The sequence below is a fragment of the Tachyglossus aculeatus genome, chromosome 9 (assembly GCF_015852505.1).
Source record: "Tachyglossus aculeatus isolate mTacAcu1 chromosome 9, mTacAcu1.pri, whole genome shotgun sequence".
NCBI lineage: Eukaryota > Metazoa > Chordata > Mammalia > Monotremata > Tachyglossidae > Tachyglossus > Tachyglossus aculeatus.
This window is the reverse complement of record NC_052074.1, coordinates 22,805,861-22,832,864: the sequence shown is the minus strand read 5'-3', so window position 1 is coordinate 22,832,864 and position 27,004 is coordinate 22,805,861. Positions and strand designations below refer to the sequence as shown.

Here is a 27,004-nt window from a genome sequence, read left to right as displayed (position 1 = left end):
ACCCCAGAATAGGTAAGTTCTGATATTATGCCTGGTAACTACAGGTAAATTTATTCCCTCCTCATCTCTTCCTCCTGAGGTTCCCTTCCCACTTTCCCCTGACCCCGGCAGTTTTCCTCCCCAACTCCTGTACCAGGAACTCATTCTCCCTATATCCTGTCTTTCCCCCCATTCTCTTCAAGACTTCAGTACTTTGCTGCACACCCACGGTTCTCCCACACTCCCACATTCCTCCCCTTCCGACCTGTAACTTCATTTTCCAGTCCCAGCCGGGGAAACAGGGACAGACTGAGGCAGGATGGGGCAATAGTGGTTGTTGCGGAAACAGCAACCCTCACCCTCTCCTTTCCCATTCCCAACCTGTTACTGACCCTGGAGGTGGAGCTACAAATGGGAATTGGGAGGGGAGGGAAAGGGGACAGGTAACATAATGGCGCTGCCAGTTCTAGCAGTTCAAATCAATCGATCAGTGGGATGTATTAAGTGCCTACTGTGTGCACAGCACTGTACAAAGTGCTTGGGAGAGCACAATGCAGCGGAATTGGAAGATGCAATCCCTGCCAACAAGGAGCTTGTACTACAAACACACAAAGGAACAAAAACTACAGGAGGATGAGGATGATAGGAGAGGAGGAAGAAGGAAGGGGCTGAGTTCAGGGAAAGTGGAGCTGAAGTGAGAAGGAAAATGGTTTACAGTGTAATTTTTCATTACATACATAGGTTTCTGCTATCATGTGAAGGATGAGTCTGAAGTAATAATAATTATTATGGTATTTGGTGCTTATTACGTGCCAAGCACTGTTCTAAGCACTGGGGGAGGTACGAGATAATCAGGTTGTCCCATGTGGGGCTCACAGTCTTAATCCCCATTTAACAGCTGAGGTAACTGAGGCACAGGGAAATTAAGTGACTTGCCCAAGGTCACACGGCAGCCAAGTGGCGGAGCCAGAATTAGAACCCAAGTCCTCTGACTCCCAAGCCCATGCTGTTGCCACTAGGTCATGCCGAATTAATTGTGAGAATGTCTACAAGAAAATGTATCCTACGACACCACCACATTTTAGAGGAGCATAACCCAGCTACAATGTGTGATGTGCCCATTTTTCAAAAGGAGATGCCTTTCTCCATAGAGGGGGTAAAAAGCAATGATCCCAAATGCCTTTTCTTGCCCTTGCAGACTTCCTTCTTTGGGCACTGAAGAAAGGCCTCACAGCAAATCTCACACAGAATGATGTGAAGAATGAAAGCCAACTGGCTGCAAGAAGCAGTCAACACATAGAAGGAAGTTGGTCACTAAAAAGAGAAAACTGCTTGAAAATTAGGAATTTAGACCACGAGCTGTCCCTAGCAAGTGGGAAGCAGGAGAATACTAGTAGCCAAACACATACACAAGCATTTATTTTCAGTTTTCAAATTCACAAATCCAACTAGTAACCCAAACTTGCATAATCCAATTACCGCAATCCCTACAAAGACTTCCTTCTGAAGAATTCTTCACTCTTTACAGACATTATCTCATTATACAGCAGTGTCAAGGAGGAAGGCAGCCTACACGTTACTTAATGGCAAGTGGAGAAACTGAGGTACGTCACATTTCCTCCCTCTGTTAAACTCAAAGGTGAAAATTTTGAGTTGAATAAAACAAAAATCCCTAAAATCAACAAATAAAATTGGGGGAAAAGGAGATTCATTCATTCAATTGTATTTATTGGGTGCTTACTGTGTGCAGAGCACTTTCCCAAGCGCTTGGGAAGTACAAATTGGCAACATATAGAGACGGTCCCTACCCAACCACGGGCTCACAGTCTAGAAGGGGGAGACAGACAACAAAACAAAACAAGTAGACAGGTGTCATTACCATCAGAATAAATAGAATTAGTTATATACACATCATTAATAAAATAAAGAGTAATAAATATGTACAACTATACACAAGTGCTGCGGGGAGGGGAAGGGGGTAGGGCAGAGGGGGGCAATGGGGAGGGGAGGAGGAGAAGAGGAAAAAGTGGGGGCTCCATCTGGGAAGGCCTCCTGGAGGAGATGAGCTCTCAGCAGGGCTTTGAAGGGAGGAAGAGAGTTAGTTTGGCAGATATGTGGAGGAAGGGCATTCCAGGCCAGAGGTAGGACGTGGGCCGGGGGTCGACGGCGGGACAGGCGAGAATGAGGCACAGTGAGGAGGTGAGCGACAGAGAGCGGAGTCAAGGATCTGTGAGACAGGAATGATGGTGGTGCCATCTACAGTGATGGGAAAATCAGGGAGAAGACAGGGTTTGGGAGGGAAGATACGGAGCTCAGTCTTAGACATGTTGAGTTTTAGATTTTACATTTGACATAACATCTGATATTGTGTGGGTCTACCATTTTGCATAAATCACAAAACTCAAGAAAATCAATTAGTTCAATATCACTTTAGTTTTATTTGGGAAAGAAATATCCAACTTTGCCTTATTATGGAGATTAGAATGAATGATCCCGCTCACATTTCCACACTGTTAATACCCCCAATCCCCATCTTCTGCTCTTTTGAACAGACTACATTCCAGACTTCCTTCTCCCTCTATACAGTAAGCTCATTATGGGCAGGGAACACATCTGCTAATTCTGTTGAATTGTACTAAGAGCACATACTAAGCATTTAATAAATACCACTGGCTGATCGATTTTGAAGAGCAGCAGAAGGGGCCATGAGGAAGTCAGAGGGAAGGAGGGGTGTGCTTTTACCTCTCCTGGTGCCAGGCCAGATGAAATACTGTCAAAAGGCATAGCATGATAAAAAACAGTCAGCATCATCTTTACACCCCAAAGTCAAAAGTATTCATTATTATAGGGCTGTCCTATTTCTGGCTTTCCTATATTTTTCCCTGAGTTGCTACGGCCAGCTGGAGAGGAGGTGAGAGACTCCAAATCCTGAGTTGCTGCCACTGTCAGAGAACCCCACTCCACCTCCAGCAAGAGGGAATAATAATAATTAATAATTACGGTATTTGTTAAACACATGTGCAAGGCACTGTACTAAGCACTGGGATGGATACAAGCAAATCGGGTTGGACACAGTACCTGTCCCAGGTGGGGCTCACAGTCTCAATCCCCATTTTACAGATGAGGTAACTGGGGCACAAGGAAGCGAAGTGACTTGGCCCAAGGTCACAAAGCAGACTAGTGGCGGGGGCCAGGATTGGAACCCAAGACCTTCTGACTTCTAGGGAAGTCACAGCCAAGCAGGGAAATCTTGCACCGTTTGTGCCCCAGGATCTGCGGGGCCATGTGGCCCTCACCGGGCCCTGCAGCTTTAAGACCAAGATCTCTCCTGCACAGGAGTGCAAAAGGAAGAAACTGAAGCCGCAAAATCCCTGTAACAAAAGTCTGAATGCTGCAAAGGCCAGCTGGATTAGAGGCAACCCTGCTGGACAAGTAGAAAGTCCAAAAACTGTTTATTTGGCAGTGATTTATAGCTGCTCTTACTGTTTCTGTCCTTGTGACTTTGCTCTGCCATGTTATGTCTTTCCTCCCCAAACCTTTGACTGCTACCCAATCACCATGTCTAATTTCTTATAATAATACTAATAATGATAGCATTTATTAAGCGCTTACTATGTGCAAAGCACTGTTCTAAGCGCTGAGCAGGTTACAAGGTGATGAGGTTGTCCCACGGGGGGCTCAGTCTTAATCCCCATTTTACAGACGAGGGCACTGAGGCCCAGAGAAGTTAAGCGACTTGCCCAAAGTCACACAGCTGACAAGTGGCGGAGCCGGGAACTGAACCCATGACCTCTGACTCCAAAGCCCGGGCTCTTTCCACTGAGCCACGCTGCTCTTCTTATCTTTGTGCATTTCCCACACAGGTGAGTGCTGTGCCCAAAGAAAGTACTTAACAAATGAAAATAATTATCATTCATTCATTCAATCGTATTTATTGAGCGCTTACTGTGTGCACAGCACTGTACTAAGCGCTTGGGAAGTACAAGTTGGAAGTACCCAGAAATGGTTCAGAACAAGGCACTAGTACAACAATAAATGCCAGTGTGCCCTTTTGGGTTTGAATGATTTTTTTTTTTTTAATGGCATTTATTAAGCGCTTACTATGTGCAAAGCACTGTTCTATTTCCCAGGGGCTGCTTCCCACCGCCAGCCTGCTGCTCAACTTCAAGCCAAGGTGTCCGAGCTGGGACACCAAAGTGGTGTAGGGGATGAGCGGCCCCTCACAGTGTAGCGTGTGCCAAGGAGTAGACTTAGCCCGAATGTGGGCTAACCCCCGACCTGAGGCTGTGGTGCAGTGCCCAAATTGCAGTGTGTCAAGCACCCAGCCGGCCCCTGGAAGCCACAGTGCCATCTGCTCCTGCAGCGAGCTGGCGTGACTCCAGGCAGTGTGGAGGGGCCGCTCCGGGATGGGACAGGAGAAATCCAGTCTAAACTCCCGCCCCTCTTTATTTTTTTAAGGTATCTGTATCTGTTAAGTGCTTACTAAACTCCCGCTCCCTCCTTATTTTTTTAAGGTATCTGTTAAGTGCCAGGCACTGTACTAATCATGCTGAACACTGTCCCTGCCCCACATGGGGCTCACAATTTTAATCCCCATTTTACAGATGAGGTAACAGGCACAGAGAAGCTCGGAGACTTCCTCAAGGTCAAACAGTAGACAAGTGGCAGAGTCAGGATTAAAACGCAGGCTCGTGTTCTACCACTAGGCCATATTGCTTCTTAAGTGTCTGTTAATCAGGTGTCTGACCTGATTATCTTGTATCTTTCCCAGCGCTTAGAACTATGCTCAACACAAAATAAGTGTTTAACAAATATTATTATTAAACAGGCACCCAATTAACTCCCCTCATTTCTTTTCAGTTCCTTTTGCTGTCCTACTGTGGCCCTTTGGCGGGCTGAATGAAATAACCAATCTCAAATGCTTTGTTCAATGTGCTCAAGGTCTCACCTTTCCGCTGATCCTACCCCGGCACCACAGAGGGCTTAATGAAATAACTACCCTCATCTGCTTTGTCACTCTTCTGCTCCTATCCAGACCCCGTGGTGGTCTTAATGAACTAACTACCCTCACCTCCGTCCTGCTCTCACCTGTCTGCTCTTAACTACACGCACCTGCTTCACAATTCTTATTTCCCCCTCTTCTTGCTCGTTGTTACTTAACCACCTTCAAGCACTGATCTGCTTTCACTGTTCTGCTCCTCCTATACAGTACAGTGTTTGACACATAAGGCCCATCTTCCCAGCCGTATCTCTAAAGGAGATCTCCTGCTTTCTCTAAAAATCCACTCCCTCCACCTGTGCATCTGACCCCCATTCCTTCACACATTATCAAAACACTTGCCCTCTTCCTTCTTCCCTCCCAAACTGCCAGCTTCAATTGTTTGTCCTCTAATGGCTTCTTCCCCATAGCTTTCAAACATGTCCATGTCTCTCCTATCCTAAAAAAACCCTCTCCCTAGACCCCATGGCTCCCTCCTACCATTTCTCTCCAAACTCCTATAAGCGAGTAGTCTACACCCGCTGTTTCATATTTCTCTCCTTGACCACCCCCTCCAATCTGTCTTCCGTCCCCTTCACTCCCCAGAAACCGCCCTCTCAAATGTCACCAATGACCTCCTTCTTGCCAAATCCAGCGGCCTCTACTCCATCCTAGTCCTCCCCAACCCCTCAGCTGCCTTCAACACTGTGGACCACCCCCTTCTCCCGGAAACATTATCCAACCTCAGCTTCACTGACACTGTCCTCTTCGGGTTCTCCTCCTATCTCTCTGGCCACTCATTCTGCCTCTTTTGTGGGCTCCTCTTCTTCCTCTTACCCCTCAAGGTTCAGTTCTGGGTGCCCTTCTTTTCTCCATCTACACCTACTTTCTTGGAGAACTCATTCACTCACATGGCTTCAACTACCACCTCTTTGCAGATGATACCCAAATTTACAGCTCCAGGCCTGGTTTCTCTCCCTCTCTGCAGTCTAATATTTCCTTCTGCTTTCAAGACATCTCTTCCTGGATGTCCTCCAATCAACTCAAATTTAACATGTCAAAAATAGAGCTTCTTTTATCTTCTCACCCAAACCCTGTTCTCCCACTCACTTTCCCATCACCGTAGATGGCACCCCATCCTTCCTGTCTCACAATCCCATAACCTTGGCATGATCCTTGACTCCTCTCTCTCATTCAACCCACATATTCAATCCATCACCAAATCTTGTCGTTTCCACCCTCACAACATAGCTAAAATCAGCTCTTTCCTCTCCAATCGCTTATCCTATCTTGCCTTGATTACTGTATCGGCCTCCTTGCTGACCTCCCTGCCTCCTGCCTCTCCCCACTCCAGTCCGTACTTCACTCTGCTGCCCAGATCATTTTTTTTTTCCCAAAAACATTCAGGCCATGTTTCCCCAATCCTCAAGAAACACAAGTGGTTGCCCATTCACCTCCATATCAAACAGAAACTCCTTACCATCGGCTTTAAAGCCCTCAATCACCTTGCCTCCTCCTATCTCACCCCACTACTCACCTACTACAACCCAGCCCGCACACTTTGCTCCTCTAATGCTAACCTTCTCACTGTGCCTCGATCTCATCTATCTTGCCACTGACCTCTCTCCCAAGTCCTACCTTTCGCCTGGAACACCCTTCCTTCTCAAATCCGACAAACACTCTCCCCGCCTTCAAAGCCTTATCGAAGGCACAACTCCTCCAAGAGGCCTTCCCTGACTACGCCCTCCTTTCCTCTTGTCCTACTCCCTTCTGCTTCGCCCTGACTTGGTCCCTTGATTCATCCCCCAACCCCAGCTCCACAGCACCTATGTTTTTATCTGTCATTTATTTATGTTAATGCCTGTCTCCTCCTCTAAATATGTGTCTATTTATTGCTGTACTGCACTCTCCCAAGTGTTGCCAACTTGAACTTCCCAAGCGCTTAGTACAGTGCTCTGCACACAGTAAGCACTCAATGAATACGATTGAATGAATGAATGAAGTGCTTAGTACAGTGCTGAACACACAGTAAGCATTCATTAAATACAACAGACTCTCTGGCTGCTTAACATATGTGATTATAATGGAATGCCATAATCATTATTTGCCATTGCTTGCTTTTCCTCTTAGATAACTCCTCTTTTGTTTTCTCCCTTTTCTGACTTTCCATTTGATTTTACTTTGGCATTAAAGTTGTTGGTGTCCAACCCAGAGCTCTATGGCCTAGTAGATAGAGCATGGGCCTGGGAATCAGAAGGCCATGGGTTCTAATTCTGACTCCGCCACTTGTCTGCTGTGCGACCATGGGCAAATCACTTCACTTCTCTGTACCTCAGTTACCCCATCTGCAAAATGGGGATTGAGACTATGAGCCTCACGTGGACTGCGTCAAGCCAGATTTGCTTGTATCCACCCCAGCTCTGGCACATAGTAAGTGCTTAAATGCCCTAATTACTACTACTATTAATACAGACCAACAGTTCTATGCAATGATTCTAAGCACTTAACAAAAGCCATAATTATTATTAATACAGACCAACAATTCTATGCAATGATTCTAAGCACTTTACAAATACCGCATTTACTATCATCATCATTAATACAGACCAACAATTCTATGCAACAATTCTAAGCGCTTAACAAATACCATCTTCTAGATTTGAGCCCGTTGTTGGGTAGGGACTGTCTCTATCTATTGCCAAATTGCACTTTCCAAGCGCATTTATGGTGCTCTGTACACAGTAAGTGCTCAATTAATGCGATTGATTGAATGAATAATTATTACTATTATTATCATTAATACAGACCAACGATTGTATGCAATGATTCTAAGCCCTTAATAAATACCATAATTATTACTATTATTGTAATTAATACAGACTGACAATTCCATGTGCTTAATAAATACCATAATGATTACTATTATCAAAAAATACAGACCAACAACTCTATGCAATGATTCCAAGCACTTAACAAATACCATAATTACTATTATTATTATTAATACAGCCCAACGATTATATGCAATGATTCCAAGCACATAACAAATACCATAATTATTCCTATTGTAATTATTAATACAGATCAATTATTCTATGCAATGATTCCAAGCACTTAACAAATTCCATAATTACTACTATTGTAATTATTAATACAGACCAATGATTCTATGCAATGATTCTAGGCACTTAAATACCATAATCATTATTATTATTATCATAAATACACACCAATGATTCTATGCAACGGTTCTAAGAGCTGAACAAATACCGTAATCATTACTATTATCAAAAAATGCTGACCAACGATTCTATGCAATGATTCCAAGCGCTTAATACCATAATCATTACTATTATCAAAAAATACAGACCAACGATTCTATGCAATAACTCCAGGCGCTTAACACTATAATCATTACTATTATTATTAATACAGCCCAACGATTCTATGCAATGACTCCAGGCGCTGAACAAATATCATAATCATTACTATTATCATAAATACAAACCAACGACTCTATGAAATGATTTTAAGCGCTTAACAAATACCATAATCATTACTATTATCCTAAATACAGACCAACGACTATATGCAATGGTTCTAAGCGCTGAACAAATACCATAATCATTTCTATTATCAAAAAATACAGACCAATGATTCTATGCAATGATTCTATGCGCTTAACAAATACCATAATCATTACTATTATCCTAAATACAGACCAACGACTATATGCAATGGTTCTAAGCGCTGAACAAATACCATAATCATTTCTATTATCAAAAAATACAGACCAATGATTCTAGGCAATGATTCTATGCGCTTAACAAATACCATAATCATTACTATTATTATTATCGTTAATGTGGCCCAACGATTCTGTGCAATGATTCGAAGCGCTTAATATCATAATCATTGCTATTATTATTAATACAGTCCAACGATTCTATGCAATGATTCTAAGCGCTTAACAAATATCATAATTATTAATATTATTATTGTTAATGCAGACCAATGACTCTACACAATGATTCTAAGCGCTGAACAAATACCAAAATCATCACTATTATTATTAACACAGCTCAACGATTCTATGCAATGGTTCTAAGCGCTGAACAAATACCATAATCATTACTATCATTATTATTATTAATCCAGCCCAACGATTCTATGCAATGGTTCTAAGCGTTGAACAAATACCATAATCATTACTATCATTATTATTATTAATCCAGCCCAACGATTCTAGGCAACAGTTCTAAGCACTGAATAAATACCATAATCATTGCTCTTATCATAAATCCAGCCCAGTGATTCTATGCAATGATTCTAAGTGCTGAACAAATACCATAATCATTACTATTATTATTATTAATCCAGCCCAATGATTCTATGTAACCATTTTAAATGCTTAACAAATAATTACTGCTATTATTATTAACGCATTATTATTAACGTGTAGGTCTGAGCCCCCTCCTTCCCCTCCCCACAGTACCTGTATATATGTATATATGTTTGCACGTATTTATTACTCTATTTATTTATCTTGTACATGTTTATTCTATTCATTTTATTTTGTTACTATGTTTGGTTTTATTGTCTGTCTCCCCCTTCTCGACTGTGAGCCCGCTGTTGGGTAGGGCCCGTCTCTCTATGTTGCCAACTTGGACTTCCCAAGCGCTTAGTCCAGTGCTCTGCACACAGTGAGCGCTCAATAAATACGATTAAATGAATGAATGAATACATACGATTGAATGAATGAATGATGATAATTAATAATAATACAGACGCAGGATTCGAGGCCCCCAGCTGGCTCCCCCCGAGGGCGTGTAGGCCTGAGCCCCCTCCTTCCTCTCCCCATCCCCCCCTCCCCACAGCACCTGCATATATGTTTGTCCATATTACTCTATTTTACTTGTACATGTTTATTCTATTGATTTTATTTTGTTAATATGTTTTGTTGTGTCTCCCCCTTCTAGACTGTGAGCCCGTTGTTGGGCAGGGCCCGTCTCTGGATGTTGCCAACTTGGACTTCCCAAGCGCTTAGTCCAGTGCTCTGCACACAGTGAGCGCTCAATAAATACGACTGAATGAATGAATACATACGATTGAATGAATGAATGATGATAATTAATAATAATACAGACGCAGGATTCGAGGCCCCCAGCTAGCTCCCCCCGAGGGCGTGTAGGCCTGAGCCCCCTCCTTCCTCTCCCCATCCCCCCCCTCCCCACAGCACCTGCATATATGTTTGTCCATATTACTCTATTTTACTTGTACATGTTTATTCTATTTATTTTATTTTGTTAATATGTTTGGTTCTCTGTCTCCCCCTTCTAGACTGTGAGCCCACTGTTGGGTAGGGCCCGTCTCTAGATGTTGCCAACTTGGACTTCCCAAGCGCTTAGTCCAGTGCTCTGCACACAGTAAGCGCTCAATAAATACGATTGAATGAATGAATGAGTGAATAAATACGGTTGAATGAATGACTAATGATAATTAATAATAATACAGACGCAGGATTCGAGGCCCCCAGCTGGCTCCCCGAGGGCATGTAGGCCTGAGCCCCCTCCTTCCTCTCCCCATCCTCCCCCTCCCCACAGCACCTGCATATATGTTTGTCCATATTACTCTATTTTACTTGTACATGTTTATTCTATTTATTTTATTTTGTTAATATGTTTTGTTGTCTGTCTCCCCCTTCTAGACTGTGAGCCCGCTGTTGGGTAGGGACCGTCTCTCTATGTTGCCAACTTGGCCTTCCCAAGCGCTTAGTCCAGTGCTCTGCACCCAGTGAGCGCTCAATAAATACGACTGAATGAATGAATACATACGATTGAACGAATGAATGATGATAATTAATAATAATACAGACGCAGGATTCGAGGCCCCCAGCTGGCTCCCCCCGAGGGCGTGTAGGCCTGAGCCCCCTCCTTCCCCTCCCCACAGTACCTGTATATATGTATATATGTTTGCACGTATTTATTACTCTATTTATCTTGTACATGTTTATTCTATTGATTTTATTTTGTTAATATGTTTTGTTGTCTGCCTCCCCCTTCTAGCCTGTGAGCCCGCTGTTGGGGTAGGGACCGTCTCTGGATGTTGCCAACTTGGACTTCCCAAGCGCTTAGTCCAGTGCTCTGCACCCAGTGAGCGCTCAATAAAAACGACTGAATGAATGAATACGATTGAATGAATGAATGATGATAATTAATAAGAATACAGAGTTGGGATTCGAGGCCCCCAGCTGGCTCCCCTTAGGCCCCTCCATCCGTCCGTCGGTCCGTCCCCCGCCCCTCTCACCGCCTGCGGGCCTCGTTGCGGGCGGCGAGGCGGAGTCTCCTGGCCAAAATTCTCTCCTGCGGGTCCTCAGAGTTCACCGAAGGCTCCATCTTCGGGGCCACCAAGGCGGCGGCGGCCTCCTTCTCCTCCTCCTCCTCCGCCGCCTCAGCGGCCGCCATAGTCACCGCGCTCATGGCGGCGTCGCCCCCGTTGCTAGGGCCGCCGCGTTGCCAGGGAAACCCGACCACGTGGAGGCGCGCGCCGCCCCGACTGCGCCTGCGCCGGGCGAACGCGGCCGTCCGCGCGGCCCCCGCCCCGCCCTCGGCCCCGACTGCGGCTGCGCGCGGCCCCCGACTGCGCCTGCGCACACTGCCATCTACGAGGTTCGTTCTATGTATGTTTGTATGTATCGGGCGGTTACTGTGTGCAGAGCACTGTACTAAGCGCTTGGGAAGTCCAAGTTGGCAACATCTAGAGACGGTCCCTACCCAACAGCGGGCTCACAGTCTAGAAGCGGGAGACAGACAACAAAACACATTAACAAAATAAAATAAATAGAATCAATATGTGCAAGTGAAATAAATAAGTAGAGTAATAAATATGTACATTCATTCATTCATTCAATCGTATTTATTGAACGCTTACTGTGTGCAGAGCACTGGACTAAGCGCTTGGGAAGTCCAAGTTGGCAACATCTAGAGACGGGCCCTACCCAACAACGGGCGCACAGTCTAGAAGGGGGAGACGGACAACAAAACATATTAACAAAATAAAATAAATAGAATAAGTAGGTACAAGTGAAATAGAGTAATAAATATGCTCATTCATTCAATCGTATTTATTGAGCGCTTACTGTGTGCAGAGCACTGGACTAAGCGCTTGGGAAGTCCAAATTGGCAACATCTAGAGACGGGCCCTACCCAACAACGGGCTCACGGTCTAGAAGGGGGAGACGGACGACAAAACATATTAACAAAATAAAATAAATAGAATAAATAGGTACAAGTGAAATAGAGTAATAAATATATATTCATTCATTCAATCGCATTTATTGAGGGCTTACTGTGTGCAGAGCACTGGACTAAGCGCTTGGGAAGTCCAAATTGGCAACATCTAGAGACGGGCCCTACCCAACAACGGGCTCACGGTCTAGAAGGGGGAGACGGACGACAAAACATATTACCAAAATAAAATAAATAGAATAAGTAGGTACAAGTGAAATAGAGTAATAAATATATATTCATTCATTCAATCGCATTTATTGAGGGCTTACTGTGTGCAGAGCACTGGACTAAGCGCTTGGGAAGTACCAGTTGGCAACGGAGAGAGACGGTCCCTACCCAACAGCGGGCTCACAGTCTAGAAGGGGGAGGCAGAGAACAAAACCAAACATACTAACAAAATAAAATAAATAGAATAAATATGTACAAGTGAAATAGAGTAATATGCTCATTCATTCAATCGTATTTATTGAGCGCTTACTGTGTGCAGAGCACTGGAGTAAGCGCTTGGGAAGTCCAAGTTGGCAACATAGAGAGACGGTCCCTACCGAACAACGGGCTCACAGCCTAGAAGGGGGAGACAGACAACAAAACAAAACATATTAACAAAATAAAATAAATAGAATAAATTTGTACAAGTGAAATAGAGTAATAAATATGTATATTCATTCATCATCGTATTTATTGAGCGCTTACTGTATGCAGAGCACTGGACTAAGCGCTTGGGAAGTCCAAGTTGGCAACATAGAGAGACGGTCCCTACCCAACAGCGGGCTCACAGTCTAGAAGGGGGAGACAGACAACAAAACAAAACATATTAACAAAATAAAATAAATAGAATAAATATGTACAAGTGAAATAGAGTAATAAATATGCTCATTCATTCAGTCGTATTTATTGAGCGCTTACTGTGTGCAGAGCACTGGACTAAGCGCTTGGGAAGTCCAAGTTGGCAACATAGAGAGACAGTCCCTACCCAACAGCGGGCTCACAGTCTAGAAGGGGAAGACAGACAACAGAACAAAACATATTAACAAAATAAAATAAATAGAATAAATATGTACAAGTGAAATAGAGTAATAAATATGTATATTCATTCATTCAATCGTATTTGGCAACATCTAGAGACGGTCCCTACCCAGCAGCGGGCTCACGGTCTCAAAGGGGAAGACAGACAACAAAACAAAACGTATTAACAAAATAAAATAAATAGAATAAATATGTACAAGTGAAATAGAGTAATAAATATGTATATTCATTCATCAATCGTATTTATTGAGCGCTTACTGTATGCAGAGCACTGTACTAAGCGCTTGGGAAGTACAAGTTGGCAACATAGACGGTCCCTACCCAACAACGGGCTCACAGTCTAGAAGGGGGAGACAGACAACAGAACAAAACATATTAACAAAATAAAATAAATAGAATAAATATGTACAAGTGAAATAGAGTAATAAATATGTATATTCATTCATTCAGTCGTATTTGGCAACATCTAGAGACGGTCCCTACCCAACAGCGGGCTTACGGTCTAAAAGGGGGAGACAGACAACAAAACAAAACATATTAACAAAATAAAATAAATAGAATAAATATGTACAAGTGAAATAGAGTAATAAATATGCTCATTCATCCCTCCCCAGGATCCAGCCTTAGGACTCCCGCCCCCTCAAGCCATCCTTGGAGGGACATAGTGGATACAGCCGGGCCTGAAAGGCATATGGCCCCGAGTTCTAATCCTGATTCCAGCACTAGTAAGCTGTGTGACCTTCAACAAGTCACTTCTCTATGCCTCAGTTTCCTCATCTGGAAAATGGGGATTGAGACCGTGAGCACCCCCCGTGGGACAGGGACTGTGTCCAACCCTATTTGCTTGTATCCATCCCAGTGCTTACTACAGTGCCTGGCCCATAGTAAGCACTCCACAAATATTGTTATTATCGTCAGGCAATGATCTTGCCCCACCTCCAATTCTCAGGGCTCCTCCAGCCAACCCTAAACCCCATTTTTCTACCAGTGAGCCAATCTGTCTTCCTACCGATTTTCAGTTATTGAACCAGTTGGGTATTTCATGGCCCTTTCGTTGCAAGTCACACGATTGCCCAAAATTTAGAGAAGCATCATGACCTTGTGGAACGGGCACAGGTCTGGGGGCAGGGGATCTATAATAATAATAATTGCATTTATTAAGCACTATGTGCAAAGCATTGTTCTAAGCGCTGGGGAGGGTACAAAGTGATCAGGTTGTCCCACGGGGGGCTCACAGTCTTAATCTCCATTTTACAGATGAGGGAACTGAGGCCCAGAGAAGATAATAATAATAATAATAATAATTATAATAATGGCATTTGTTAAGCGCTTACTATGTGTGAAGCACTGTTCTAAGTGCTGGGGAGGATACAAGGTGATCAGGATGTCCCACTTGGGGCTCACAGTTTCAATCCCCATTTTACAGATGAGGGAACTGAGGCCCAGAGAAGATAATAATAATAATTATAATGGCATTTGTTAAGCCCAAAGTCACACAGCTGACAAGTAGCAGAGCTGGGATTTGAACCCTTGACCTCTGACTCCAAAGCCCGGGCTCTTTCCACTGAGCCACGCTGCTTTTATGTGCCAATCTGTGGCACCTTCCTGCTCTGTTGACCTTGGACAAGTGGCTTTAACTCCTCAGTGCTTCAGTTTCCTCATATGTGAAATGGGGATTATATATACCTGTTCTCCCTCATCCTCCGACTGTGGGCCCCATGTGGGGGACTGTGCTGACTTGATTACCCCAACTCCTGGTAGTGCTAGGCACAGAGTAAAATACTATGCCACAATTATCATTGCAACTGTTCAACCCAAAATGTCCCCACCACTCTACATTATCATCAACACAACACACAATACACATCCACAGACCACATTGAAGATACGACTCTTTCACCTCAAACATACATCAATACCGTAAGCATTGCAAGCACACACAAATGTATCCACACAAACATCCTGGGCTCTCCTTTCTCGGCACACCAATAACTCCAACTCTCCATAATCAATCGCTTAACTTCTCTGGGCCTGTTTACTCAATACAAATGGGTATTAAATACTTGTTCTCCCTCCGAGACTGTGAGCCCCATGTGGAACAGGAATTTTGTACAACCAGATTACACTGTATCTACCCCCACACTTAGTACAGTGCTTGGCATTTAGTTGTGCTTAACATCACAATAATATTACTAGTGCCCAAAAATTGATAGCTGGCTGCTAGCAACTGAGGGAGGACAGACTGTGACTAGACTGTGAGCCCACTGTTGGGTAGGGACCGTCTCTATGTTGCCAACTTGTACATCCCAAGCGCTTAGTACAGTGCTCTGCACACAGTAAGTGCTCAATAAATACGATTGATTGATTGATTGATTGACAGGTAGAGGGCAAGTTTACATTTCATCATGGCAGTTGTGCAGCCAAAACTTTCCTGACTCCTTTCCCTCTTGTCAATAGAGGGAAAATACAGTCTCGTTGGCAGTTGGACTCTAGACTCAAACTGACTTCTTGGCACAATTTAAGAATGAGCAAATAATTGTGTTTGGATGGATCTTTGGTACCTGGAAGGCTTCTCTCATGGGGCAGACCAAATGAAATAACTGTTGTTTATGCCCTCGTCTAGGAATACTACCCATATCACAGAGACAGGAGGATTTAAAAATGTCATTCTCTAGTTTAGCTTAACTTTCCAATCTTCCATCTTCAGCAGAACTTGTTCTCATCAACTATACAATGTGTATTGAGTTATGTTATCATCATCATCATCAATCATATTTATTGAGCGCTTACTATGTGCAGAGCACTGTACTAAGCACTTGGGAAGTACAAATTGGCAACATATAGAGACAGTCCCTACCCAACAGTGGGCTCACAGTCTAAAAGGGGGAGACAGAGAACAAAACCAAACATACTAACAAAATAAAATAGAATAGATATGTACAAATAAAATAAATAAATAGAGTAATAAATATGTACAAACATATATACATATATACAAAGGATATATGTTATATTGTTATCAAAGGAAATTATGCAGCTTGGCTTAGTGGAAAGAGCCCGGGCTTGGGAGTCAGAGGTCGTGGGTTCTAATCCCCGCTCCGCCGCTTGTCAGCTGTGTGACTTTGGGCAAGTCACTTCACTTCTCTGGGCCTCAGTTCCCTCACCTGTAAAATGGGGATCAAGACTGTGAGCCCCAAGTGGGACAACCTAATAGCCTTGTATCTATCCCAGCACTTAGAACAGTGCTTGGCACATAGTAAGCACTTAAATACCAACATTATTATTATTACTATGCAACCCAAATATATGCACAAATTCAAGAGGGTTTGGGATCAATTCTTGGAAGAACAATCCTAATGGGTTCCCAGAGGGAGAGCCTGGAGACATTAGCTTTCCAAGTGCTTAGTACAGTGCTGTGCACACAGTAAGTACTCAATAAATACAACTGAATGAATGGATAAGACGGTTCCTTCCTAATCACTAGGATGTTAAAGGATATTTTCTCTGTTCTTTTTTGCTTCGTTGAAGAACTTTTATGGGTTGGATTACTTACATCTGCTTTCTAGTTTTAGTTTTGCTGTCCCTAAATGTCCCTTGTATTCTTTATATGATCTGGCCTGATTTTGAAATTTTACCTGACTTCAGATCTCTGTAGTGCTCTGGGTTAGCCTGGGTATCCTCAAGCGTGGCTTTGTGAATTATTTCTGTTCAGTGTTTTGCACTCGGTAAACGTTCAATACCATCGCTTATCAATAAATATAAATTCTAAAGTTACCACAACACTTAAAAGACTTTGAAAATTTTATTTACCGTTCGCTTTTATTTTTTACAATAAATATTTACTGACAATAGCAGTCAACAGTTTGCAATTAAAACCCACCGCGGAACCTTTAGGTTCTTAGCAGCAAGAACAGGGATCTTGATGAAACGTAAGGGCTTCTAAGAATCCAGTGATGAGATCAATAAATATGAATATGTGTGGATGGTACACATATCCCATAAAGTCCCACGTCACATGACAGGGAATATCAGAGGTGGAGGTGACAGCCCAGGGGAATGTCGGGGAGGAGTGGCAGGGGGTGCCACTCACTAGCCCGGGATGTTACCTTGATCAGACTCTTCTGCACACGCTCAGAGGCTTCTGAGTCAACATCCATTCTACATTAATATAGTAGAAACATACATATACATATATATCATGTATGTACATACCCCTATAAATAGCCCAATAATAATACACAAAAATGCTGCATCAACTTGTCTGGATAGTATTGGTGCTGCCGGGCTAATCAGTAGCCATGTTACACCACTAGCTCTGCAAACTGCCTTTTAAAAGAAAAACCAGAGTTGTACTGTTCATTGTCATGCAGTGATTCCACCTTCTTTCCCACTACTTTCCAAACACAGTTAACACTGCTTCGTGGTTAAAAACAGCATGTTATAGATGGCTCAAAACAGACTATTTCTATAGCAAAAACAATTGGCTTGCCACCTATTCTCATTCCCACATCTTGAGAGCTTACTAGTGTTCAATAATTTGATAGCTGGCTGCCAGCTTGGCATCTGTTCCTGCAGACTAAGGGTGGGACCAGAAGAGGGGAAGGTTATATTTCATCTTGGCATTATGCAGGTAAAATGGGCTCACCGCCTTTCCTCTTGTCCAAAGAGGGAATTTGTCAGCTCACCCTTGAAATCTGGAGTCTAGCCCCAAACAGATTTCTTGGCACAATTTAAAAAGGAGCAACTGATTGTGTTAAGAGAGATCCCTGAAAGGCTTCTCCTCCAGGCTGTAAGAATGAATCAACTATTGCCTAAGAGAATGGATTATGTCACACTGCCCTAATCTGGGAATAATATCCAGGTCGCAAAAACAGACTGCACCTGATCCGATGGAGCAAGCGAGTCAGACTGAAATTGCGGGATGAGCACCATCATTCCCAGTTGAGATCCCTTAAGAAACTAAATCTTCTACAAGCCAAGTCCTTATTTGCCATTTACCTTATTTAATTATTGACAAGGATTCAGAAACCATTTGTGAATTCACCCTGAAGCATTCAGAATTTATGACCAGTAATGGTACAAGGTGAACAATAAAAAAAACTCTAAATTTTGGTATGAACACCTTTCCAAAGCCACTAAAATGAAAGGCCAAGGAACTCCAGATGCAGCCAAGATGCTTACACCCTTTTCCCCTTTATCATCCCACCCCTTCAGTGCTTCCCCATCCTAAGCAGAATGAGCAAATATAACATGCTAATCAATTCATGCTAACCAGCCTCCTTTGGACAGATAGACTGTCCAACCACCTTGGCTACTGCAAGCAGTAACTTGCTTATAGTTTGTGCTAAAAAGTAGCCTCTCCTGGCTAATTATCTGGTCTCACCATTATCTGTTTAACACTGCACTTTACCATCATAAGCCAGAGGAGAAGAAAAAACATTCATCATGGAAATACTGCCAGTTTCTTCACCAAGGAATCTCTTCTTCACCAAGACTTAACAAGCCCCCCTTAAAGGGATAAGTTAATCACCCCGCCACAATTGATTTTTAGTCCCACATTAAAACCATTAATTGTATTGTCCTCTCAGCAATTACATAATATCACATTACCAAAACTGAACATTTCGGTGTAGAAAGCAGTCACTGAGGTCACATCATTTAAAAAGTTTAAAAAGGAAAAAAAAAAAAATCACAGAATTAACAAAGCTTCCTAAAAAGCAGAGCGGTTCACATTCAATTAATACAATTGACAAAAGCTGTATTACCATAAAGAGGGTCCATTTTAAATACCACATGCAAAAGTGCCTTAAATGCAGTCAGTTCTCATATAAAGCATGTTTTCCTTTACACGTTAACGCTTCTGGAGAATTAAGGAATGTTCTTCTGACAGAGCATGTGTCTGGGTAGAACGGGATGTGGTGCTGGAAGAAATGGCCAGGAAGGGGAAGGCTGGAACTGTAACCTGAGTTTTCCTTCACATAAGACTCTTCACTCCCATGTTGTTAGACAACTGTGATTAATATGGCAGGGCTATTCTCCCATGGGGTGTTCAAGAAAGACTTTCTGCAACACAACACACCTCATCGGCCACCCTCCCCTTTCTCGGATTTTCCCTGAAAATCCAGTTCAGGCTGTCAACACAAAATTCAAAGCCTCTAGATCAACTACTGGCTCCTCTTGGGAGCAAAAGCCATAAGAGTTCACCACATGCCCGGCCTGCTCTGTTGCCGTTAGGCCGTGTAACGTCCTACACAGGACACCTGCCTTTTAGCTGAAGAGATAAAGCCCAACGGGAAGGCCTAAGAAGAAACGCTTCAAAATGGCCATTGAAGGGGGGCAGGGGAGGGAGGAAAGGGAGAAAAGGCTGCTTGGCACGGATAAACTTCAAGGTGACACAGGAAATGGAGATGAACAGGGTCCTCTGAAAGACCAAGGAGCTTGATTAGGCTTCTAGCTAAAACAATGTCTTGTAGTTAAAACACCTCCCTATGATTTAAAAAGAAATTACTGATGTTTCCCTCTCTACTCAGGGCCATTTTCAGATTGCAAAGTGTGTTCAAGAGGGTGTGGCCCACCTAAGAAATCTTTTTGGTTTGTTTTCAACTGAGCATCTAAGCAGCCTGCATCACATAACACCTAAGTACTCCTAACACTGTGGATCACAGAAAATCCTAAAGACTTAACACAAAAGTTAATGAAAAGCCTATATCATACATTTCCCCCCCTACACTGATTCCTTTCCAGTTTCTCTTTTTGGCCAAACCATCGTTTTCCCCATTTACACTGATATAATCTCAGAATTGAAACCAATCGCTTAGTTTCCATTCCAGTTTACAATTACCTAGAACAATCTGCTTTTTGAGTGTTGGGTAAAATTTCAAAAGAAAAAAAAAAAGGATCGTCTTGTTTCAAAAAGGAAAACTTGTGTGCTGTACACCTAACCCTCATTACCCTATTCTGTGAAAAACCGACCAGTTTGTAATAACGTCTGTGATTCAGGGAGTTAGGAGCCAATCTTATGCTGCCACCGCCCCCCGCCAACCCCATTCTGGGATTGCTTCCATCTTTCCAAAAACCACACCACTTTCTGTCAACTGGCTTCTATTACAGGATGCTTTCACTGATGAGGCATCACTGCTGACCTAAGCCATGGCTGTCCCTGTCCCCTGGTTTGGCATGCAGAGGGAAAACCTTGTTGATGCCTGACCAACTTGGAAAGTAGGGTCACAAAAAGTACTCCTGACTAGTTAATTAATGGCAAAGCATATGTAGCAAGAAAGCAACCACAGCCTGACTTTTGCTCCTGACTCCCCTTGGGGTGTGTATTTACCAAACACAAATAGGTTGGAATTCAGGAGTCACCTGCAACATTGCTTTCATGAGATCAAAATGGGAGAGTTGTGAAATTAGCACACAACCGCCGTATTCACTCGAAGGAAACTGCCAGCGTGTCCACGTCACCTTAATAAGGAGAAAAGACACAAAGCCCAGGTTTCAGTGATTAAGGGCAAATCCCTGGCCAGGCTAAGGCACTCAATTCTGAAGGGCCCAGAAAACTGGTGGAGAAGAACCTTACTTCCAACAGATAGCACTAGCGATTATGCTTCTGACAATGGTAAATTGGAGAGAGAAAATTTGAACATTTCCACTTTGATCAGTCCCTAAAACAACATGTGCAAGTTGAAAAAATGTTAGTCGAGCTTTGGAAGCTGGCGTACAATCACAAAGCTATTTACAACTAGGTTCCTCTTCAGTTGTTGAGGAACAAAGAATAAATAGGTGTCTTCCAAGGTTTGATTCCAACCAGAGGGACGGCTGACCGTAATCAGAGAAAAGATCAGCAGAACAATGGAGACTCGTGAGTTCACTGCATCTTGACTTGAGGCTTCTTTTAACCTTGCTATCAGTCAAAACACTTTATCACTAATTCCCATGGAACTGATGAGTTTTTTTTTTAATGTTACAGGAGTAGGTCCCTTACAAGCAAAACGCAATATAATTTTTAAAAGTTTTGTATTTTTGGAAAGACTCAAGATGCATTTTTGAGCTAAACACCATAAAATGCTCCATGCCTTAAAAACCAGATAAGGGAACACACTGGTGCTCTGCAATTTAGTGGAAAGAACAATTACGTTCCAGACTTTCCCACTTTGTATTCAAGTTCATCGGTTCTACTTTTCAATGTAATATTTTATGCAACTCTACAATTTCCTCTACACAAACGATCTGCTTCTATATAACAACACACAAACAGTGGCTGATAATTCAAGCACTTTCCAACTCCTCTCCGCTAGCAATTTTTTTGTACAATGTCAGTAAACTAATAATTGAACTCAAAGCAAAGCCAGGCCCTCCTATTTCCAGATCATCAGCCTATCCGTTTCAGGTAGCAGACAACATATATATGATCAAATAAAAGAAACAAACGTAATTTCAGCTAATCAGGATCTCCAACCACCACGATGAAAACAATGAATCACTAGCTACATTTTCCTGCAATGATTTGTTTCCTTTCCATGCAGTGTTCCCTTCTGTTTTATATGTTATACATGTTATATATGTTAACAAATATAACACATTTGTGTGTTATACACACAAATGGAAATTAAAGGATAAGGTCATGGGGGAGCCTCTGGATTCCACACTTCTAATAACCCACAGAAGACGGACACTGCAATTGAGCTAGTGATGGACTAAATTATCTATGGATAAAATGATTTTCCAAGTTTAATTACATATAAACACAGTCGTGCCCTTTCTCTCCAAGTGCAACTTTTCCAAAAAAATGGGTTTAAGATGCACTCTTCATTCAAGCACAAGCTTCATTCACTGGGAAGATAAAGAAAATCGGCATGTAAAATCCTCACCACCACCAAACTGAAAAAAGGGAAAACTGAAAAAAGGTTTTAATACAAAAAGGTAAAAATACACCTGAAATGCAAATTGTTGGAACAATTATATGGAAAAAAATTATTTCACCTGTACACATCCAAATAATATTCTCTATACTCCCCTATCTCTGAGCTACGCGTGCCCAATAAGGCAAATTACATTCATGTCTTGTCTAACTTGTATAGGGGGATGGGCAAACATTTCCTAATGTATACCTGATAGATTAAGCTGAAGTCAAAAATCCACACAATAGGTCTCAAAAGACTCACTGGATATTTGCGGTTGACCTATCCTATTTCGCAAATCCAAAATGAATTTTTCCTAAAAGATACTTCATCTCTATTCCTCACTGAAAGCAAATATGTGGTCTCATAATCAGGCATGTCAAATGCAGTCATATAATACGTGGTCCACAAGAACTCTTTTCAAAACTGTATCCAAGCAGCTTGCACCTGGGAAAGATACAACTAAAAATGTCTTAAATTATAAAATTAAATACTTCTTGGTTATCAATCCCAAAATAATTTTTTTTAAAAAAATTATAAAACCATTTGTCTCAACCTACTCCAGAGGAAAGAGGTGGCATGATGTCAAGGAATCAATCAAATGTCAGCTGAGACAGCATCAAGACAAGGCATTTCCATGGGAAAGAGGAGCCAGTATTGGCAGCTGTACAAGTGACTTGTGGTTCCGGTCCTTCGGGAATAATTTGGCATCCTTTGCTGAAGGTGATCGGCTCCTGTGACTTAGCTTTCAGTTACATTTGGAGCCACTGCAACTCATTCTGCAGATAAGTAAAACCCATTAAGTCACTAAATATAAAAACGCACTGTTTTATGAATGCTAAACCAGCTTGTCATTAAGAAAAAAAGATTCAAAAAAAATTCACGGCCATTTCTGAACAAAAATTAGTAAGTGGATGCCCCTGGAAGAATTCGCTGGTCTAATAACATATTTTAACATAAAAAGGAGACCGCCGTCATCTGGTTTCATCAAAAACATTTTTTGAGGGGGAGTGGAGGAGACATGGTTGACAGAGGGGAGTCCTGATCATATGCTCTGTCCCAACTGACCATGTCTGGAGCCCCCGGCATATTTCGTTCCCAAGTTTGTTCGTCCAATGGATAGATTTAGTTCTGTGGTGATGGTTGAAGTATTTACAAACTACAGCAGTCAACATATTTACAGTTGTTCTGCAGACTGCAGGCTGATTTTCTCCTCTTCGAGGCCTAGTCAATCTGAACTTGGTTTCCTTAGTGAAAAGGGCAGGATCTTAAAGTGCTTGCTGAGCTGGTTTACCTGTGGAAAGAACGAACAAGACGGTGAAAGTTTGCAGCTGATTTTGAGAATGTCAGGTGAAACCATCCTCAAGATGTACACCTCCTTTCTGAGATCCAGGCTCCAACAAACTCAGGGCCTCTGTTTTGTAAAAGACTAGGAAATAACTGAAACCAAACCTCATCCAATCCTCTCACTTCCCCTACTGCCAAACCTCATTCCTCCAACTTGTCCTTTTCTGGAAGTTGCAAAGCGTGGCACTGTCCAAGCAATTTCCCAGATATTCAGTGACAACAACATGCAGCGGGGATGGACCATTTGAATACCTCTGGAAAAGAAGTTGGTTACCGGCTCTGGGAAGCTAGGAAAGCCATGCTGTTTTCAGGCTGTTATTTTCACGCTTGGAAAAATATCTTTTGAACTGACACAACCATCATTGTCATGCTTTTGCTAAATGATCCAATTAAGGCCACAGGGAAGAAACATAGTCCCAACTAAACCAAGTTCACTGGATATAATAGATGCTGAAAATGGCCCAGGATACAGTCCAGGGAAGGTCATGGACTACTGTGTCCAAGGACAATTTGACTGGAAGGGGCTCAGGTCTCACTTCCACGCACACATAGTTGTCTCCATGAGTTATAGTCCCTGAAGCCCAAGATAACTGTGAATGTGTAAAATACACAGCCACCTCAAGTGAAGCTCAAAGTGCTCATTTATCAGAACACCTCAACTGCTGATGCCGTGGCCACTACAACCTAATAACAACAACTGTGGTATTTGTTAAGTGTTTACTACGGCCAGGCACTGTATTAAGCACTTGGGTAGTTACAAGAAAATTGGGTTGGACACAGTCCTTGGCCCATATGGGGCTCCCAGTCTTAATCTCCACTTTTACATATGAGGTGACTGAGACAAAGAGAAATGAAGTGATTTGCACAAGGTCACACAGCAGACAAGTGGTGGAGCTGGCATTAGAACCCATGTCCTTCTGACTCATTCATTCATTCATTCAATTGTATTTATTGAGCGCTTACTGTGTGCAGAGCACAGTACTAAGCGCTTGGGAAGTACAAGCTGGCAACATATAGAGAGGGTCCCTACCCAACAGCGGGCTCACACCAACCCCAGGCTCTAGCCACTAGCCAACGCTGCTTTTCAACCTGAAATTTGAGTGGCAAAAGGGCATGGAAATCCTGCCAGAGCCTGGCTGGATTCAATGTCAGCTTTCCCCCACTGTTCAGGAACCCCTTCATGACCTGGGTCTAAGCTCTGATTAATTTAATGGGCCATAATAGAGCCAGGCCAATTCCATTTTACTACACTCCTCCCAAGCCTCTTTTCTGAATCTAGGTACCTCATTTTAGAAAATTACATTAAGGATTTGCAGGGCATTTCCTAAGATTCCCTTCTTTTGTACAATTATGCGCAACCCTAGAAAATCTGAGGAAAAAGGGACACGAATAAAGTACACAAAAAAAATCCAGAGAATTCAAAAATTTCATGTCAGTAAACTTCCAAGCCTCAGCCGCTTCTCGGTTCTTTCACCCCTCATCCCGTTTCGCAAGTCTCTCTTCCGGGACCTCTACTGCATCCTGAACTTTTCATCTTCTCGTCTAGATCTCCTCCTCCCAACTTTCCTGGCTCTTTCAAAAGCATCACCATCCTCCCCCTGCCCTGTAGCCTGCAACCGTGGTGTCATCCTAGACTCCTCACTGTCACTCAGTTTTTGCCCCCAATCTGCTGCTGAGTCCTGTTGATTCTCCCCCCTAAATATTTCCTGGATCCATCCCCTTCCTCTCCAATCAATCAATGGTATTTATTGAGCATTTAGTGTGCCCGGTGCACTGAACTAAGCGCTTGGGATGACACAATATTACCAAGTTGATAGACACAATCTTCACCCACAAGGAGTTTACAACAGCCACCACTTTAGTTCAATCGAAACACGATGGTTAGACTACCCACTGGTCTTCCTGCCTCTTGGCTCATTAGTCTGTGTTCCAGTCTGCTGCCCTGATCATCTTCCTGAAACACTGCTCAGCACACTTCTCATAGATCTCCAACGGCTGCCATTTCCTTCCACATCGAACAGAAACTCCTCACCAAGGCCTCTACCGCACCTCTCCATTTTACACATCAGCTCTCTTCACCCATTCCTCCCCAACTTTCACCCTTGGCTCCTTCCAAGCTCCCATCCCAATAACTGGGCTCTGCTCTCATCTTCTGCGGGGGGAAAAAAGCCTTCTATTTCCTATTATCTAGTGTTTAAAAGCCCAAATAAATCCAAGTTTACTTCCAAAGTTCACTCACCACTCGAATCCCATAATAGACATGTGCCACAGTAACAAGAGCAGTCAATGAGTAGAGAAGAAAGGTTTCACTGTGCGGAGCTAATCCTGAGTGTACCACAAGAATGACCAAGGCCAGTGGCATAAGCAACCAATTCAAAGGTTGGCACCGGGTGTTGCTCATCTGACAGACAATCAGCTGGCACTGAAAATGAGAAGATAAAATTCAATTAGGTCTGCATGTCACTTCTAGAATTCTAGCCACAAAATCTGAAACATTTAAAATGCTCTCCATCTTCTGGATCAGCACAAGACAAGCTTCTTAATACGTGAACCAGGTGCATTCATTAATTTAATACGAGTTTTAAAGAAGAAAACAGTTTCCAAAAGAGGGGATTTTTACAGATGAGGCTGGGGTGAACTTTAAATCACGCCCATTTCCCTGACTGTAACAAGAGTATCTGATCCTAAGAATGAACCAGTTGGAGCCGATGAAGAAAAAATACAAAACCTTAGAACACTTGTGTTTACTCTCTGCCGAATACTGAGCTAAGTGCTGGGGTAGATGCAAGGCAATCGGATCAGAGACAGTTCCTGTCCCACCCAGGGGTCTCAATCTAGGGGAGAGGGAGAACAGAAATTTCATCCCCATTTTATAGGTGAGGGAAACAAAGCACAGGTAAGTTAAGTTACTTGTCCACGGTCACACAGAGGCAAGTGGTGGAGCCAGAATTAGAACCCCACATCTACTGACTCAGTTCTCTGCACTTTTGTTAAAACACCCCAAAGCCTTAGTAATAATAATAATAATAATAATAATTTTATTAAGCGCTTACTATGTACAAAGCACTGTTCTAAGCGCTGGGGAGTTTACAAGGTGATCAGGTTGTCCCATGCGGGGCTCACAGTCTTAATCCCCATTTTACAGATGAGGTAACTGAGGCCCAGAAGTTAAGTGACTTGCCCGAAGTCACACAGCCGACAAGTACCCCGGGGGACTGTCACCCAGGGCAACCACGAGGTTCTGCTAGTTATTCCCTACATCCAATCACTTTGTCAGCTTCCTTTTCTTCCCTTTCTTCCTTCCCTTCTTTTTTAATTCTTTCTTCCCCCCATCTTTTTCTCTCTATTGCCCTTCATTCTCTTCTCCCATTAGTGCCCTCTCTTCCTTCCTTCCTTCTCCACTAACTTTCCTCACCCCTTCTCTTTCCCTTCCTCTCTGGCTCATCCTCTCTCCTCGGAGCTCAGTCTCCATGGGTTCAACATGGTTT

At 42.9% G+C, this 27,004-nt stretch overlaps 2 protein-coding genes across 2 annotated transcripts in view; both read right to left on the bottom strand.

Annotated features, from left to right (window-relative positions):
• The window catches only part of DRC1 (dynein regulatory complex subunit 1), a 31,624-nt gene extending 20,188 nt beyond the window's left edge, over positions 1-11,436 (bottom strand). The window contains exon 1 of the mRNA XM_038750833.1: positions 11,264-11,436. Within this exon, the coding sequence (XP_038606761.1) occupies positions 11,264-11,436 (173 nt within the window). The remainder of the gene's footprint in view (positions 1-11,263) is intronic.
• Positions 11,437-17,055: 5,619 nt separating this feature from the next.
• The window catches only part of SELENOI (selenoprotein I), a 39,839-nt gene continuing 29,890 nt past the window's right edge, over positions 17,056-27,004 (bottom strand). Inside the window, exons 9-10 of the mRNA XM_038750816.1 lie at positions 25,756-25,938; positions 17,056-23,463 (exon numbers count right to left, since the gene is read on the bottom strand). Of these exons, the coding sequence (XP_038606744.1) occupies positions 23,398-23,463; positions 25,756-25,938 (249 nt within the window). The 3' untranslated portion in view covers positions 17,056-23,397. The remainder of the gene's footprint in view (positions 23,464-25,755; positions 25,939-27,004) is intronic.